Source organism: Sturnira hondurensis, unplaced genomic scaffold (assembly GCF_014824575.4).
Source record: "Sturnira hondurensis isolate 20B ecotype Veracruz unplaced genomic scaffold, ASM1482457v3 Scaffold0000780, whole genome shotgun sequence".
Taxonomy (NCBI): Eukaryota; Metazoa; Chordata; class Mammalia; order Chiroptera; family Phyllostomidae; genus Sturnira; species Sturnira hondurensis.
Window position 1 is genome coordinate 23130696 of NW_028073411.1, and position 15336 is coordinate 23146031.

General features: G+C 58.7%; 1 protein-coding gene across 1 annotated transcript; it reads right to left on the bottom strand.

Moving 5' to 3' along the window:
• Positions 1 to 6421: 6421 nt before the first annotated feature.
• Positions 6422 to 14687, bottom strand: UPK3A (uroplakin 3A). The gene is given in 6 exon segments (XM_037050008.1): positions 6422 to 6545; positions 8093 to 8225; positions 9574 to 9656; positions 11187 to 11466; positions 13494 to 13649; positions 14600 to 14687. Coding segments are annotated over 6 exon segments (828 nt in total). The 5' UTR covers positions 14652 to 14687.
• Positions 14688 to 15336: the final 649 nt, after the last annotated feature.

The window sequence follows — 15336 nt, forward strand, 5'->3', positions numbered from 1 at the left end:
GGGTGGCTGAGAGGACTGAATGAGATGGGCTTGGCTCCAGGGCACGCAGGTGGGTTAGTGTGCCCTGGTGGCCGTGTTATTCTGGTGGCCTCCCCCTTCCCTACTCTGCCACTGGAAGTCTTTCCCGCCCTGAACAAGCCTTCCTGTTCGGGATCTAAAAAAGCCATTTCCTCTGCCCGCCCTCCAACCCACACGGAAGCCTCCCGTTTGTGCGGGACGCCGTCTATGCTGGTGGGTTCCAGCAGCCTGTGGACTTTGGGGGCCTGGAGCACAGAACGCTGTGAGGGCCAGTGACTCAGGTGTGAACAGGGCCAACGTGGGCTTCATATATGGTGCCAGGCTCTTGCTTGAGCACTTGGCACAGGTACGGGCATTTAGTCCTCAGGAATGTGCTATCATTATTCCAATTTGACAGGAGGCCGCTTTATCTTGCAGGAGACCCTGCAAGGTTGCCCAGGGCACTTCATGCCCCAGGCCACACATCTACCCACCGGGTGGAGACAGCTCCCCACCCCTGGCTGCAGGACTAAAATGCAGTGGGATTCAGTTCCTGCTCACCTGCTCCTGTGCTCAGGGAGCGGCACGCAAACCTGCAGGAGGGACGGTTCCAGCACTGGCCTTGATAACCACAGCCCTGGGGGTAGGTGCCATCAGAGGCAGGCCCAAGGTGCCATGGGGCCCTGGGCGGGGCTCCCAGGGTGCTGGGCACTGGAGGAGCCATCAGTGCAGCCCCAGCACAGACGGGGAGTCTCAGGCCCTCCACCCAAAAACTCAGCCCAGCACCCTTAGGAGGACAAGGCCAGCAGAAGGGACACCTTAGGAGCAACAGCCCCCTCTCCTCCGTCTCTGGGTGAGATGCAGTGTCTCGCAGGTTTTGGAAAATTACTGAGAGGCACTGCCACCTGGCTGTCCTGAGCGTTCTCAGAGTAGATAAGGGGCTGGTGTGGCAGGTGGGCAAGGGGCCAGTGCGGTGCTGGTGTGCAGGTGTGTCTCATGTTGCTGAAGGTCGCAGGTGCAGGGGACCCTGTCCGCCTCCACCCAGTTGGTGTGAGCACATCTTTGTCAGTGTGTGCTGAACAAAGGAGTAACTATGTATATGCCCGAAATGGCTGGGCTGCCCAGTGAGACTCTGGTGTATGTGGAAGAACATGCTCGTGTGTGTGTGTGTGTGTGTGTGTGTGTACACACACCCCTCTTTATTGAGCACCTACTATGCGCCAGGTGCTATGCTAAACTCTTTGTACACACATCTTCCTTCCTCCTCACAGTTACTTTCTGCACAAGGTATTAATAGTCCCCTTTAACAGACTGAAAACAGAGAGGATTTACAGTAACTAGGCCGAGCTGGAAGGTGGGCCATCTGCTTGGAACTGCTGGCAGGGACTGTGTGGCTACAGAAGGGGATTCACATTGTGAGAAACAAGAGAAGGGACAGAGTCACAGGCAGGGCCCTAGGAGAGAGGCTCTGAAGAGTGAACGTAGAGACACCAGGGACTGGAGGACAACCCTTCTGTCCTGGAGAGACCCACATCATGATACGTGGATGCCCTGCCCTGGCGTGAGGGCCAGTCGTCTGCATGCAGGAGAGCCCTGCACCACGTCCTCCACACATAACACACCCTCCCGCTGTGCACACGTCCCCTCCTTGCACATAAGTGCTGTGGACGCTCTCGTGCAAAAGGAGTCAATTAAGCCTTTTGGACACACATGTGTGTACGTGTGCATGCACACACACACTCCACATCCATTTCCCACAGAAACTCCAGTGTTGCCCAGCACTGGCCAGGCTGGCCAAAAAACGATGCAGGCACCAGGCAGTGCATGGGGTGTGCGGACCTGCCAGACGGCTTTGCTGGCAGAAGGGAGGAGGGCAGGCTGGCCAATATAGCTTGGAAAAGTCTCTCTGGCCCTCCTTCTCTGACACTGGGTGGGCCCGCACCCCAGCCCCACCCATCCCACCCATGCTCCAGCTCAGGCCTCCTCCCTACTGTCCTGGCAACAGGGTGCTCTGAGGTCCCTACTCACCGGTCCGTGTCCGTTCCCCCCACAGCACCCCCAGCCATGCTCTAGCCAGACACCAGGCAACGGTGTGCCCTGTGCTGGCAGCGGAGGCCGCAGTGGGAACACGAACCCCTGCCCCCATGGAGGCCACTGTGTAGATGGGAAATCCACAGTAACACAGTCGGGGCATGGTGAGGCCGCAGAGAGAACAGAGCTGGGAGAGGGACAGACACCTGTGAGAGTCAATGGGCAAGACACCTCCCGGGCGAGATTTGCAAAACCTGTATCTGACTTGAAACCAAATCTAGAATACAGTAAGAAGTCATAACTCAGTAATAATACAAGCAACCCGATTTTAAAAAACTGGCCAAAAGATTTGAACACATATTTATCAAAGGAGATACACGGATGGCAAATAAGGACGTGCGAAGGGGCTCGACATTACTGTTCTTTGGAGAAGTGCAAATCAAAACCGCAGTGAGCAGTGAGACACCGTGACAGACCACCAGGGTGGCCACAGTTAGAGAGACTGGCCATCCCAGCACTGTCGTGGATGGGGACGAGCTGACCACTTGCACGCTGCTGGTGGGGATGTGGAATGGACGAACCCCACCCACCACAAGGAAAGGCCAAACTAGAGAACGGGTAACACCCAGGGCTGGCGAGGACGCGGAAAAAGTGGATCGCCCATGGGAATGACTTCCGGCAGGACAAATGGCCTGGCAATTTCTTTTCAAAGTAAACAAGCTAACTGTGCAAGTCAGCAATAGCATTCTTGGATAATTACCCCAGAAAAATGAAAACTACGTTCATGTAAAAACCTTACACCACTATAAGTAAAATCTCAAAAAAAAAAAAAAAAAAACGCCCTGGCTGGTGTAGCTCAGTGGATTGAGGGTTGGCCTGCGGACCACACGATCGTGGTTCGATTCCCAGTCAGGGCACATGCCTGGGTTGCAGGCCAGTTCCCAGCAGGGGACACACGGGAGGCAACCATACATTGATATTTCTCTCCTCTCCTTCCCTTGCTCTCTAAAGATAAATAAATAAAATCTTTTTTTAAAAAAAGAAAAGCCACCTGTGGTTATATTAAAAAAAAAACTTACATCACTGTCTGCAGAAACTGTATTCATAACAGCCCCAAGCAGGAAACCACCTCATTGTCCCTCCGCAGGCAAGCAGGTGAACAGACGACCGCAGGGCGCGCCCAGCGTGGGCTCCTACGCAGCCAGGAAAGGGAAACGACTGCTGGCGTCTGCAACAACTCAGGCGAACCTCAGGGAAATTATGCAAAGGTTACAAGCTGGGTGTTTTCATTCCTGTAATATTTTGAGATAACAGAATTGTAGAGACGGGGAGGAGGTCAGTGATTGTAGGGGGTGGGGTGGGTTAGGGGTTGGGGGGCAGTGTGTGGCTATAAAGGGACGGTGGGGACGAGCCTTGTGATGATGGATCAGTTCTGTATCTTGATGGTGGTGGGGACACAAATCTAGACGTGCAGAAGCACACAGACGCAGAGCCCGAACCCCGGGGAAACAGGAGCAAGCTCCACGGAGGGTGCCGGCCTGGGCGTCCTGGTTCTGACATAATTCAGCCGCAGTCCTAGGAGATGTTAGCATTCGGGGCGGGTGGTGAAGACTTCCTGACTCTCCCTGTACATCTTCTGCAACTTCCTGCAAATCTATCATTATTTCAAAATAAAGGTTTTTTTTTTTTAATGGTACAAGCACTTTGGGAAACAATTCGGCAGTTTAAGAATGAGTCATGCACCTACTATACAATGCAGCCGGCCCATGCCCAGGGATTCACCCACGAGACAGGAAAGCCGTGCCCGTACAGGGACGTGAGTGTTCATAGAGCTGTTTGTGATAGCTGCACCCTGGAAACGCCTCCTGCTGCACACAAGAAGTCAGGGGAGCCCAGAGTCACACAGCACGTCCGAGGGATCAGCTGATGACCCTGATGGGGATGGGAGGGAAGGAAGGCAGCATCCTGGAGGGTGGAAAGCTCAGTCCGGAAGGCCCCGCCCTTTCAGCCAGTGGGAGGAGGGGTCCCTCAGATCTGAGCAGGGAGCTGGAGAAATGGCTTCTGTGGGTGTGTATAACTAGAAGTTTCTGTGAAGCTTGAGTCCAGCCCATAGCTCACGAGCCAGCCCAGCATCTCCCGCCCACCAGCCTGGCTCATTCTGTGGGAATTGGATCAAGCCGGCTGGAAGGTAACAAAGACTTCCGCCCCCACAGCCCAGAATTTAGTTACCCACTGACAGATGACAGTGTACCTGTCCCTGGTGCTGCACTGAGTGGGAGCTGCTTCTGACAGGCAGTGAGAAAGAGGGAAGGGCTGACTAAGTGCAGGGCTGGGTTTATGGAACACTGAGTAGCACTGTCACCATTTCAGTGACAGCGAGGTTCTGGGACTGAGGACGAGAGCAGGTGCCTCCCGGGTTGTCCCTCCTTCGGGGCCCCAAAGCTGAAAGGGCTCTGTCCTTTACCTGCTCTGTATCGCTGGGGCTTCCAATACCATCTTGGCCCAGCGGACCAGAGAGCCTCGTGGGGGTGCGTTGCCCCGGCCCCGCCCAGGCCAGGCAGACACAGTCAGCCGGTCACATATACACACACAGGGACCCAGAGTCCTGGGCAGACTGAGACAGCAAAACAAAGAGCCAAGGTGCCAGCCTTCCTCCTCCCATGGCCCACACTGGCACCAGCGATGGCTGCCACAGAGGAGGGGCCGCCCTGCTGCTGAGCTGTAGGAAGTGACAGCCTTGGAACCGCAACTCCCAGACCTCCTGTGCTCCGTGTCCCAGACCTCCTGTGCTCCGTGTCCCAGACCTCCTGTGCTCCAAGCCAAGACCAGAGCAGCTGCGGGGAAGCCGTGCCCAAGCGGCCAATGTGGCACGTGTGAGGTCGCTGGGACACCTACACGGAGCTGCTCCCCTCCAATGACAACCAACCCTAAAGCCTCGGCGTCGGCAGCAGGTTTATGTCCTGTCTGCCGTCTGCGTCGGCCAGGGCTCTGCTCCTCGCGGCATCTCCATGCAGGGCCCCAGGAGATCAGAGCAGCCCCCAGTGGGGTGTGTTCTTGGGTTAGGGGGATAAGGGCCACAGGCAGCCACCAAAGGCTCCTGAGCAGGGCACGTGGGGGGCAGAGCATCACTGGGGCAGCGGTGCACCTACCCCACTCTGATACCTCCAGGTCACGCACCTGCAGGCTGGCCTGGGGACCGGGAGACAACCGCCCCCCAGCCACTCCCACAACAGGTAGCTGCTGCTAGCAGAGGGGGGCTCTGGTTACCTGAAGGTCCTGCTTTTCAAATGGGGGGTGGACCCGGACTAAGGGACCCCCAAGCCCTTAGCTAAGGATGGGGCCTTCCCAGTGACCTGACTACTGGACCCCAGCACATTCTGCTATTGAAATAAAAACAGTGGTGGCTGGTGTGGCTCAGTGGACTGAGTGCCAGCCTGAGAACCAAAGGGTCCCTGGTTCGATTCCTAGTCAGGACACAAGCCTGGGTTGCGGGCCAGGTCCCCAGCACGGGGCGTGCAAGAGGCAACCACACATTGATGTTTCCATCTCTTCACCCTCCCTTCCCTTTTCTCTAAAAATAAATAAATAAAATAAAATAAACGCAGGCCACATGGCTGGTGGGAACGCACAATGGTGCTGCCACTTGGGAAAACTGTTTGGTGGTTCCTCAGAAAGCCCACCGGAGAATGACAGAACGGCCTGTGACACGGTAATTCCTCTCCTCACTGTGTGCCCACGAGAACCGAGACCATGTGCAAACAGAGGCACGAACCTGCCCTGCCCTCGCGGCACGGTTCCCAGTGGCCACCGCGGCCCAGCGGCCCAGCGTGAAAACAGCGCGAACGTCCATCAGCCCTGAGTGACAGGCCCAGAGCATTACGCAGCCACAACAGGAGTGAAGTACAGACACCGCGTGCTCCCGTGTGGGTGGGCCGCAAACACAGGATGCTCAGTGAGAGAAGCCCACGAGAAGGTCACATGCTGCGTGCCTCCCTGGGCAGGAAATGTCCCGGGCCGCGGATTCCATGGGCTCCGGTGGGGGAGGGCAAGTGAGCAAGCCGGTTTGGAGTTGGAGATAGTGGTTGCCGGGCCCAGGGACCATTCCGAGTGCCAACGAGTTGTCACTCTACACGGTTAGTTTCACGTTATGTGAGTCTCAGCTCCACTTAAAAAGTAAAATAACATCTTTGCTGAACTCAAATTCTTGGGAAGACTTTATTAAAAGTTTTCCTGAGGTTGGACCTCTGGTCCTGTGTCACGGTGGGTGGGCTCCGAGGGTGAACACCCATTTCCTCAGAGCCCGGGACAGGGTCCCGGGGAGAAGGCTGCGGCTGGTGCCCCGCTCAGTCCTGGAGCTTGCTGCCATACGCCTCGGCCCTGTCCAGGGGCAGCCTCAGGTTCACAGCCCCAGGTTCACAGCCCCATACGAGGGCTCCGAGGTGCCCAGGGACTTGGGGACAGCCTCCTGTGTGATCTGGGAGTCATGTGTGGTTTCGCCATCAGAACCGCCCATGTCCCTGACAGAGAAAATGAAGAGAGCCGGGATTAGGGGCTCAGAGCAAGCCCAAACCGCACTAGCTGGTCAGAGACCTTCCGGCGGGCCCCGGCTTTCACAGAGGTCGCCCCAGGCCCTCCTCCAGCTGACCAGACTTCCCAGAGTGCCTGCTACTTGCCAGGTCCTGGGACAAGGAAGGTGTCACCCTTTTGGAACTATGTGTGCAACGGACAGGTTTGATCACTCGCTGACCACTTGGAGGCTAAGACTGTATGGGGAGCCAGACCACAGCAATGACCAGACAGAAGGGACAAATCCAGGTGAGAGCCACAGGAGGGCTTCCTGGAGGAGGGGGCAGTTAGTCTGGCCCTGAAGGAGAAGAGTGTGGGCACACACAGGCATTCCGGGCATTCGACAGGAATGTCTGGGGGGTGTCTGGGGCAGCCAGAGCCAGAAATGACAGGAGGGACAAGTGGAAGATCCAGGCCCACGTCAGGCAACAGGACACTCGCAGCCAGGTAGGGCGCTGCCACCCACCGCACCCCACCCGGGCAAGGAGGGACATATAACCACTGCTGACTGTTCTCGGGCTAATCTCACCTAGTGTTTCTGTTGTTATTAATTTAAACGTCAGAAGGCAACTTGATTTCCCAGTTCACCAGCTCCCGACCACCCACGTCTTTTCCTGCCTGGCTGATTTCTACCTGTCCTCTTCATTCCGCCTCTGCCCAGGTCTTCACCTGCTCCCCGCTCCCCCTGGGACAGGCTCCCTCTTGATCTTCCAAGCCCCCTGGGGCTCCCTCTTTCACTGAGAAGCACACTGCGTGTGACCTTTCCATCCATCCCTGTCTCCCAGTCTTGATGAGGCTTTGCTCCTTCTGTTCCTTCCTCCAGGAAGCCCACGAGGATGCTCCAGCCAGAATCCGCCCTGTCCTCCTCCAGATTCCCACGGCATCAGTGGGTGCCTGATTCGCCCCAGCTCGGTCCTCCCAGGAGTAACGGGCCATTTGCACGCCTCTCCTCCCACCAGGCAGCTCCGTTAGCGGCTCCAGTGACTCCATGGGGACTGGACTCCAACTCGCACAGACGCATATTGGAGCTGTTTGTGAAGTCAGGGCACTGGGGCTCTGGCCCCGCCTCTGTTTTAATTGGTCGCCCCGCTCCCCCTGGCCTCAGTTTCCCCATCTGTGCCGCAGCAGGGTGAGTCACAGTGACCACAGAAACAGTACTTGTTTGGTGCCTGGGCTGCGCCCTAAGGGCTCCACAGGGACTGTTTCACTTAACCTGCACAGCTGCAAGGAGGTAACATTTATCAGACTCTTCACTTTCCCCAAGAGGGACCTGAGGTTGTTTAACTGTGTCAGACCTGGCTTCTGCCTCCCAACTGACCTACCCAGCTGACCGTGACCTTGGCTGCCCCAGGATTCAGCTCCCCTCTCCCCAACCCCACCCCACCTGGGGTGGAAGGTGGCTTTCTTGCCTGCTGGGCCGCCCCTGCCTCCGGAGACCCTCCCCAGGGAATGTGCCCAGTGCGTCCCGAGTCTGGCCCTCCGGCTGGTGGGTACTCACACGAGGCTCAGGACAACGGCGCTGGCAAAGCCCAGGAGCAGGAAGAAGGGCAGGGAGCCCAGGATGGACGTGATCACGATCATGCCACCACTCCGCCGTCCAGGCCACGTGTCGATCGCTGCATACGGGGTGGCTGGCAGGTCGCAGGCCTGTCACTCCCCAGACACTGCACCCCCAGCCCTCTCCCTGGGACGCACAGGGCCGTCCCAGCCCCAGTGGCCACAAGTCCCAGGGATGAGGCGGGGACCCAGTTCCGTGACTGCTGCCCCTCCCCCCGCCTGGAGGGGCTCGCCCCACACCCCAGTTCCCAGCTTCCTCTGGTGCGTGTCTGCTCTCTCCCCTCCTAACTGTCCTTCTGCACAACTTAACATGATGCACTGACCCGAGCCTTCTGCAGCGAGGACTGGGATGCAGGTTACACACTGTCAGAACACAGGGCGCAGAGGGCCTGGGCTGGTGGAGCCAGGCACACTGGGGCTCCCCCTGCTCCGGCCAGTGCCACCCTTGGGGCTAAGTGAACAACACCAGGTCCTACTTGGAGCTGGCCTCTTTCCAGCCACGGTGGCATGTCGGTCCCACAAAACCCCCGTTCTGCAGTTGGCTCACTGTAGCTTCAGGGGATGGGTTCCACTCCAGGTCCCCCCAACCTGGGCTCCAGACTCAAACCTGTAGGTCTGTCTCCGCCCCAAGGTCACGCCTGAGGCCTAGCGCTCTCAGCCCGGATCACCCAAAGGGCCCTGCTGGGGAGACTGGGTGAGCATCCTCCTCCCCAGTTCTCCGACAGGCAGCCTGAGGCCCTCCAGGGTCGCACAGCAGCCAGGCCCAGAGGCTGGGCTTGCACTCAGGACCCTGGGAGGTGCTGTCTCAGCGGGCCCATGATGCATGGGCACAGAGGGGGACCAGCCAGCAGGAGTTCATGCCCAGGCCCGGCTCTGCCCCTCACTAGCTGTGTGACCTCTGGCCACCTTCCAGAGCTGCTACCTGGCTGGCCAGGTATCTATGGGGTGGCAGGAGGCTCCATGCTGGGGCCCTCTAAGAGACCAAGCGTCTCATCCTGGGGACCAAGGCAGGGCTGCAGGCAGGGACCCGGGCCACGGGGGCCCTGGAACCCTAGGGCCCGGGACCACGTTTGCCACTGTGAGGGGTCAATACAGGGCGGCCTGAGCTATAAATGCAGGATGACCACACGCCCATGGAAGCACATGTACCATGAGGGCTGGGAAAGCGCGACTGACCCCCGCTGTCGCAGGTCCAGCCGTCCAGCCGGCCCAACACTACCAGTTCTGCTCCTCAAGGAAGCGGCAGGGATGATGGTATTTGGGGGTTAAATTATTTTAAAATGCATTTTCCTCATAACGCAGTGGCCTGCCTGTGTCTCGGGAGTTTTCAGAGTGACAGCCTGAATCTGCTTTCCCAGGTTCCCTTGAGGACCACATCCCCCTCCCCCCACCCACTTCCCATCCCAGATCAGCCCCACTCACACTGGCGGGTTCGGATGGGGTTCGACCACAGGGTCTCGTCCTGCACCAAGCCCGTGGACATATTGACAAGGACATACTTGAACCTGGAAAGAGACAGGTCGAGGATGACTTCCACCCATCCTGTGAGCCCCAGGCCCAGGGCAGTGGGAGGGATTAAGACCGCCGAGCTTGGGGACTCAGTGAGGACTTCTAGTCGGAAACCTAGGCGGCCACAGGTGGGCTCCGAGCACCAGCTGGACAAAGTCCAAGGTGGAGCTGGACTTTCCATCGGCCCATGTGCCACACATCACTGCCAGGACCCTTTCCCCAGCTCAGAGGCCACCTCCTCCAGGAAGCCTTCAGCATCTGAGGACCTCCTCCAGGCCCTTGCCCCAGGAGCCCCTCTGTCTCTCTATCGGATGGGGGACACGGGTGGCGCGTCCACTGAGTGTTGACCCGTTGGTCCTCCCCAGGTTCTCGCCTTCCATCTTCCCAGCCGGGTCCTGGGTCCTGCACGAGGGTCCGAACAACAACGACAACATCCCCCCACCCCCACTGCTCTGGGGTCAGGGCCACAGCTCACTGCTGAAAACCCCCATCGAGCACAGCGAACCACACAGGAAGACCAGAGATGCAGTGCAAAATACTGGCAGCTGGCTGGGGTCAGTTTAAAATCATGGATTTTCTGAGAACTAAGAAATTAACAGCCTATCACTTAACACGTAAAAAAATTATAATAGTAAGACCCTCAAAAGTCTCTAATCCCCTGCTTCTCTAGGTTTAAAAATGAGAGCTCCAAAGCCCGGGACACAGGCATGCCCCCAGAAGGGGAGGGCTTCCAGATCAATGAAGATGGAGAGGTTAAGATCAAGGTCAAAGGGGGGGATTGCAGGTGGAGCAGAAGAGGCTGAGGACCCCTGCCTGCCTGGTGGCTGGGGCCAAAGGAGGGGCAGCTGAGACAGGGCAGGCAAGTGATGGCCTGGCCACCCCCAAGGGCAGCCTAGAAGGCACAGAGACCCCAACCTAGGTATCTCCATGGCAATGAGCGTGGCTTTGGTGCCAGGCCAGACCCCCTGGGTCAGGGCTGAGCCCCCAGCTCTACACAGAGAAGATGCTCAGCAAACACCTGTGGAAATGAATGAGGGGCCCCCTGTGGTGGGGTGGGCCACACAAAGGCGGCTGGAGGGGGCCCAGTATGCAGAGGGTCAGCCAGGCGCTGGGGAAGCGTCAGAGCCGCCTCCGGGTCACGCTGAGCCCCAGCTTTCCACCGGGTGGCGTCCTTCCCTCCCTGGACCACAGCGTCCCTCCCTGTCAGATGGAAGGGTGTTGAGTGGGCCACTGCCACCTGGGTGACAGGTCAGGACCAGGGTATAACTTGAGGAATACAGTGCAAAATGAAAATTCAGGCCCCTTGCTAAAAAGTTAAGACTTTCAAGGTGGCAGAACATTAAGCCAAGTGGGGACGCTGCTGCGTGTGTGGCCCTGTGCACTGCCGCTCGCCCCAGAAGCCCTTCGGGGAACCCGAGATGCTCTTGGCACATAGCAGGCCCTTGAGACATGTGGCCCCTCCCACTCACTAGCTCTGGGTGGGGGCTGGGGCACAGCTGCCCGGCTCTTGGAGGTCCTGCACCCACCTGTACTCTGTGGCCGCTGACAGGGGCGGGTTGCAGATGCCCTGGAAGTTAGGGTCGGACAGGCAGGTCCCATTGGCACCCACCCGCACCAGGTATGCGTCCAGGATCTCTGAGGCCTGGGACACATCCCCCACAGCCTCCAGGCTGGGCAGGTCGCTGCAGGGGGTCAGGTCAAAGGCCACAGCCTTGTAGGGACCTGTTCTCCCCCCGCCGGTCTGCTGGAAGGTGGCGCTCAGCGGGGTATTGGTACCGTCCTGCACAGAGGCGTTCCTGGGGCTGCCTGTAGGGCAATGAGGGGAGGGCATGAGGCCCCTGGCCACCCCAGCACAGTCACTCACTCAGTCATTCACCAAATGCCCCTGAACAACCTCTGAGCCAGCGCTGCGCTGGGCTCTGGGTCGAAGGCAGGTGCCAGGCAGCTCAGGCCCTATCCCGGAGGACTCCCTGTGCGGTGGAGGTGGTGGCAGGGGGCACCTCCCCACTGGTGCCTCTCACCCTCCTCTTCTGGCCACAGGCCTGTAGTCCCCCCCCCCCCCCNATCTCTGAGGCCTGGGACACATCCCCCACAGCCTCCAGGCTGGGCAGGTCGCTGCAGGGGGTCAGGTCAAAGGCCACAGCCTTGTAGGGACCTGTTCTCCCCCCGCCGGTCTGCTGGAAGGTGGCACTCAGCGGGGTATTGGTGCCGTCCTGCACAGAGGCGTTCCTGGGGCTGCCTGTGGGGCAATGAGGGGAGGGCATGAGGCCCCTGGCCACCCCAGCACAGTCACTCACTCAGTCATTCACCAAACGCCCCTGAACAACCTCTGAGCCAGCGCTGCGCTGGGCTCTGGGTCGAAGGCAGGTGCCAGGCAGCTCAGGCCCTGTCCCCGAGGACTCCCTGTGCGGTGGAGGTGGTGGTAGGGGGCACCTCCCCACTGGTGCCTCTCACCCTCCTCTTCTGGCCACAGGCCTGTAGTCCCCCCACCCCAGTGGACTATCTCCTCCCTTAGAGCCTGGGTTCTGTCCTCTGGAAAGGGGGAGGAGGGTCACCCAGCATGGGGGACAGTGTGGAAGCAGGCAGCCCCAGGGCAGCCCTGGGTCTCTTCCTTACTAGCAGGGTGACTTTGAACAACTTGCATCCCCTGTATAGACTCAGGCCTGTGAAATGGGAGAACGCTGCCGTGCCGCGCCCACAGACAGGGCCCAGGCAGGCGGACAATAGTGTTTGCTAAAAGAATCCAGTGAGGGCACTACGTGGGCTGTTGCACGTGGCTGGTTGCACGTGGCTGGTTGCTAGAAACGTAAGAGGTTGTCACTGAGTTCCTTCTCTCAGGAGCCCAGGATGGCCGCCAGTGACCAGGAGGGCTGGCCTGGAGCCAGCAGGTTCCCTAGAAAACACTGATCTTTTTTTTTAACTTTTAAAAATGTTTTGACTTTGGAGAGAGAGATATGGATTTGTTTTTCCACTTATTTATGCATTCACTGTGGGATTCTGGTATGTGTCCTGACTGGGGATCAAACTCACAACCTTGGCGTGTCCTGTCGGGACGACTCTCTAACCAGTGGAACTACCTGGCCGGGGCGAAAATGCCAACCTTGAGCCACCTTGGGAGTAACTTGGGCGTGAGGACCAGAGTCCGGACCTGCTGCCCAGCTGCAGGACCTAGTCCACCTCTCCGAACCTTAATTCTTTGCTCTGCCATGGGCACCCTAACACAGTCGAGCCTTGGAGAAGCTGGGAGTTAAGGGCACAGGTGAAAATCCCCAAGCATATAACTTTTGACTCCCCCCCAAAATAACTACTGATAGCCTACCATGCACTGGAATGCCTTATCAATAACATGAACAGTCAATTAACACATATTTTGTATGTGATATGTAGCATACTCTATATATATTCTTACAACAAAATAAGCTGGAGAAAGAAAACATAAGAAAAAGTGCATTTACAGAATCAATTGGAAAAAAACAGCATATAAGTGGGCTTGTACAGTTCAAACTGTGTTGTTCCAAGGTCAGCTGTAGCTGCCTTGCCGGCTGGCTGCCAAGGTCAGCTCAAAGGTGTGCAGAGCACCTGGCATGAGGGGGGTACGTGGCGATGGGTGCTGTTGGGATTTCCCCCCAGACCCGTGTCCCTCCAGGGCAAGCCGCTGACTGTGGCTGCAGCCCCTGGCCCAGGGCTGGCCCAGGGCCGGCCCAGGACTGGCCCAGACACAAGGGCGGGCTGGGGAGCTGCAGCGGGTGCCTGCTCACAGGGATGGAGCACCCCTCTCCCTGCCTCCTTCCCTCCTCCCTGCAGACAGGGCAGACCCCTTCAGAGTGCCTCACCGGAGTCGACCAGGACGTAGAGGTAAATCTCACAGGGGCCGTAGAGGGCCACGGTGCTGTCGAACATGCAGAGGGGTTTCTCCAGGGCCACGGTGCTGAGGGTAGGGTTGTTGGTGGCAAAGGTCACGCTGGCCAGCTGGGGCTGGAGGCTCACCCCTGGAGGAAGCAGCGGGGACAGGAGCTGGGCCCCATGGGACCGTTCCTTCCATGGGCACGCCCTACCCTCTCCCAGCGTGTGCGCCCACACATCTGCACGCAGCAGTTATGAGCACTTCCTGTGTGCCGGGCACTGGGTCTCTCCCTCCCCACAGGCCACCTCAGGAACCTGCCTGCCTCATCGGGGCAGTACCACGGCCCCCGCCCAGCCACCGAGGCCAGGAACTAGGCAGAGCAGCCGAACTGCTGCTGCCCTCTCTCTCCACCACCCCAACCTGAGACAGCAGACGGATGGTCACCAAGAACCCCATTGCCCTGAACCCTAGTAGCAAGCCCTCCCCCATCCTCTGTTCTCTGACATGCAAATCCAGCCCAGGCATTAAAGCAGCCCAGTCCCTCTGGAGGGGCACAGAGGGGCGCGGAGGGTCCGACCGTTCTGGGCCTTGCTGCACAGAGTCTCCATCCTCACCTCCGTGCACACCTCCCTCACCCCAAGCTCCAGCCCCTCAGATGGACGCTGGAGAGGAGGTTCCCAGGACAGAGCATGCCACCTCCTTCCGCCCTGAGCCTGCCCTTGCTGCCCTCTCACCTGGAATGTCCCTCCACCTCCCCAGTCCATGCGGCACCAGGAGTCTAGTCCAGTGCCTTCCGGGCTCTCCCACAGTCCCTCCGCCCCCCTTCACAGGGCTCTGCCACCCAGGAGCCCCGGAATCCCCAACAGGAGAAGCTTATTAAGAAGTGCTGGCCATCACTGCTATCCGGGCCCCGGAGCCAGCACGGGGTCCGCTACAGAGCAGGCGTCCGTGCCTTTTCCTGGAGTGAATTAGTTAAGTGCCCACTTCCAACGCTCCTCTCAGGACTCCTCCTGAGGGTCGGGGTGCAAGGCACGCCCCAGGGCCCAGCTGCCCGCCCTCCCTGGGCTTGGCGCCCTCCTCTCATCAGCCGCTCACCCCAGCACAGCCCCAGGCAGCCGAGGGCCAGCAAGGCCCAGAGCCGAGGCATCGCCCGGGACCAGCGCACCGCGCTTCTCCGCTGCAGCACCCCTACGGGCCCTGGGCCCTCGGTGTGCCCCGCCCGCGTCTGCTCGGCCAATCCGCGACCTCCTAGAGAACTATTTGCATACGCCCCGCCCCCGGCTCCCGGCGGGCAGGTATCCCAGCACGCAGGATCCTTTCTTTACCCAAGCGCCCACAGAGCGCGGAGACCTGCACCACGTCTCTCGCCTGAGGATACCTGGCGACAAGCCACTTAAATTTGAGCCTCAGTTTCCATACTGTAAACGGGGACGCTAATCACTACAACTGTTTATAAAGAGACTCCCCTGGGTACCAGAACTTCCCTGGCTCCTGTGGAGATGAACTGGGTTAAACCGCCATAGTGCTGTCATGGAAACCTTGAAGCCCTGGGCTTGTGACCCGTCCGAGACCTGTGTTGTGACCCTATCTGCTCACGGGTGCAAGGGCAAGGCCACAGGTGGACTCCCTGGGAAGTCCCGGGCTGGGGCACCTGGGGTCCCAGCGCAGGGGCCCTTCAAAAGGGATGGGCCAGGATTTAAGGCCCGCTTTCTGGGGAGCATTTGAAACTAGTGACGAAGGCTTCCCCTGGATCAGATGGTTCCTTTGAGCATCAGAAATCATGCAAATCTCTGAGTGCACTTTAAATATTAGATTTTACATTTAAAAAAGAA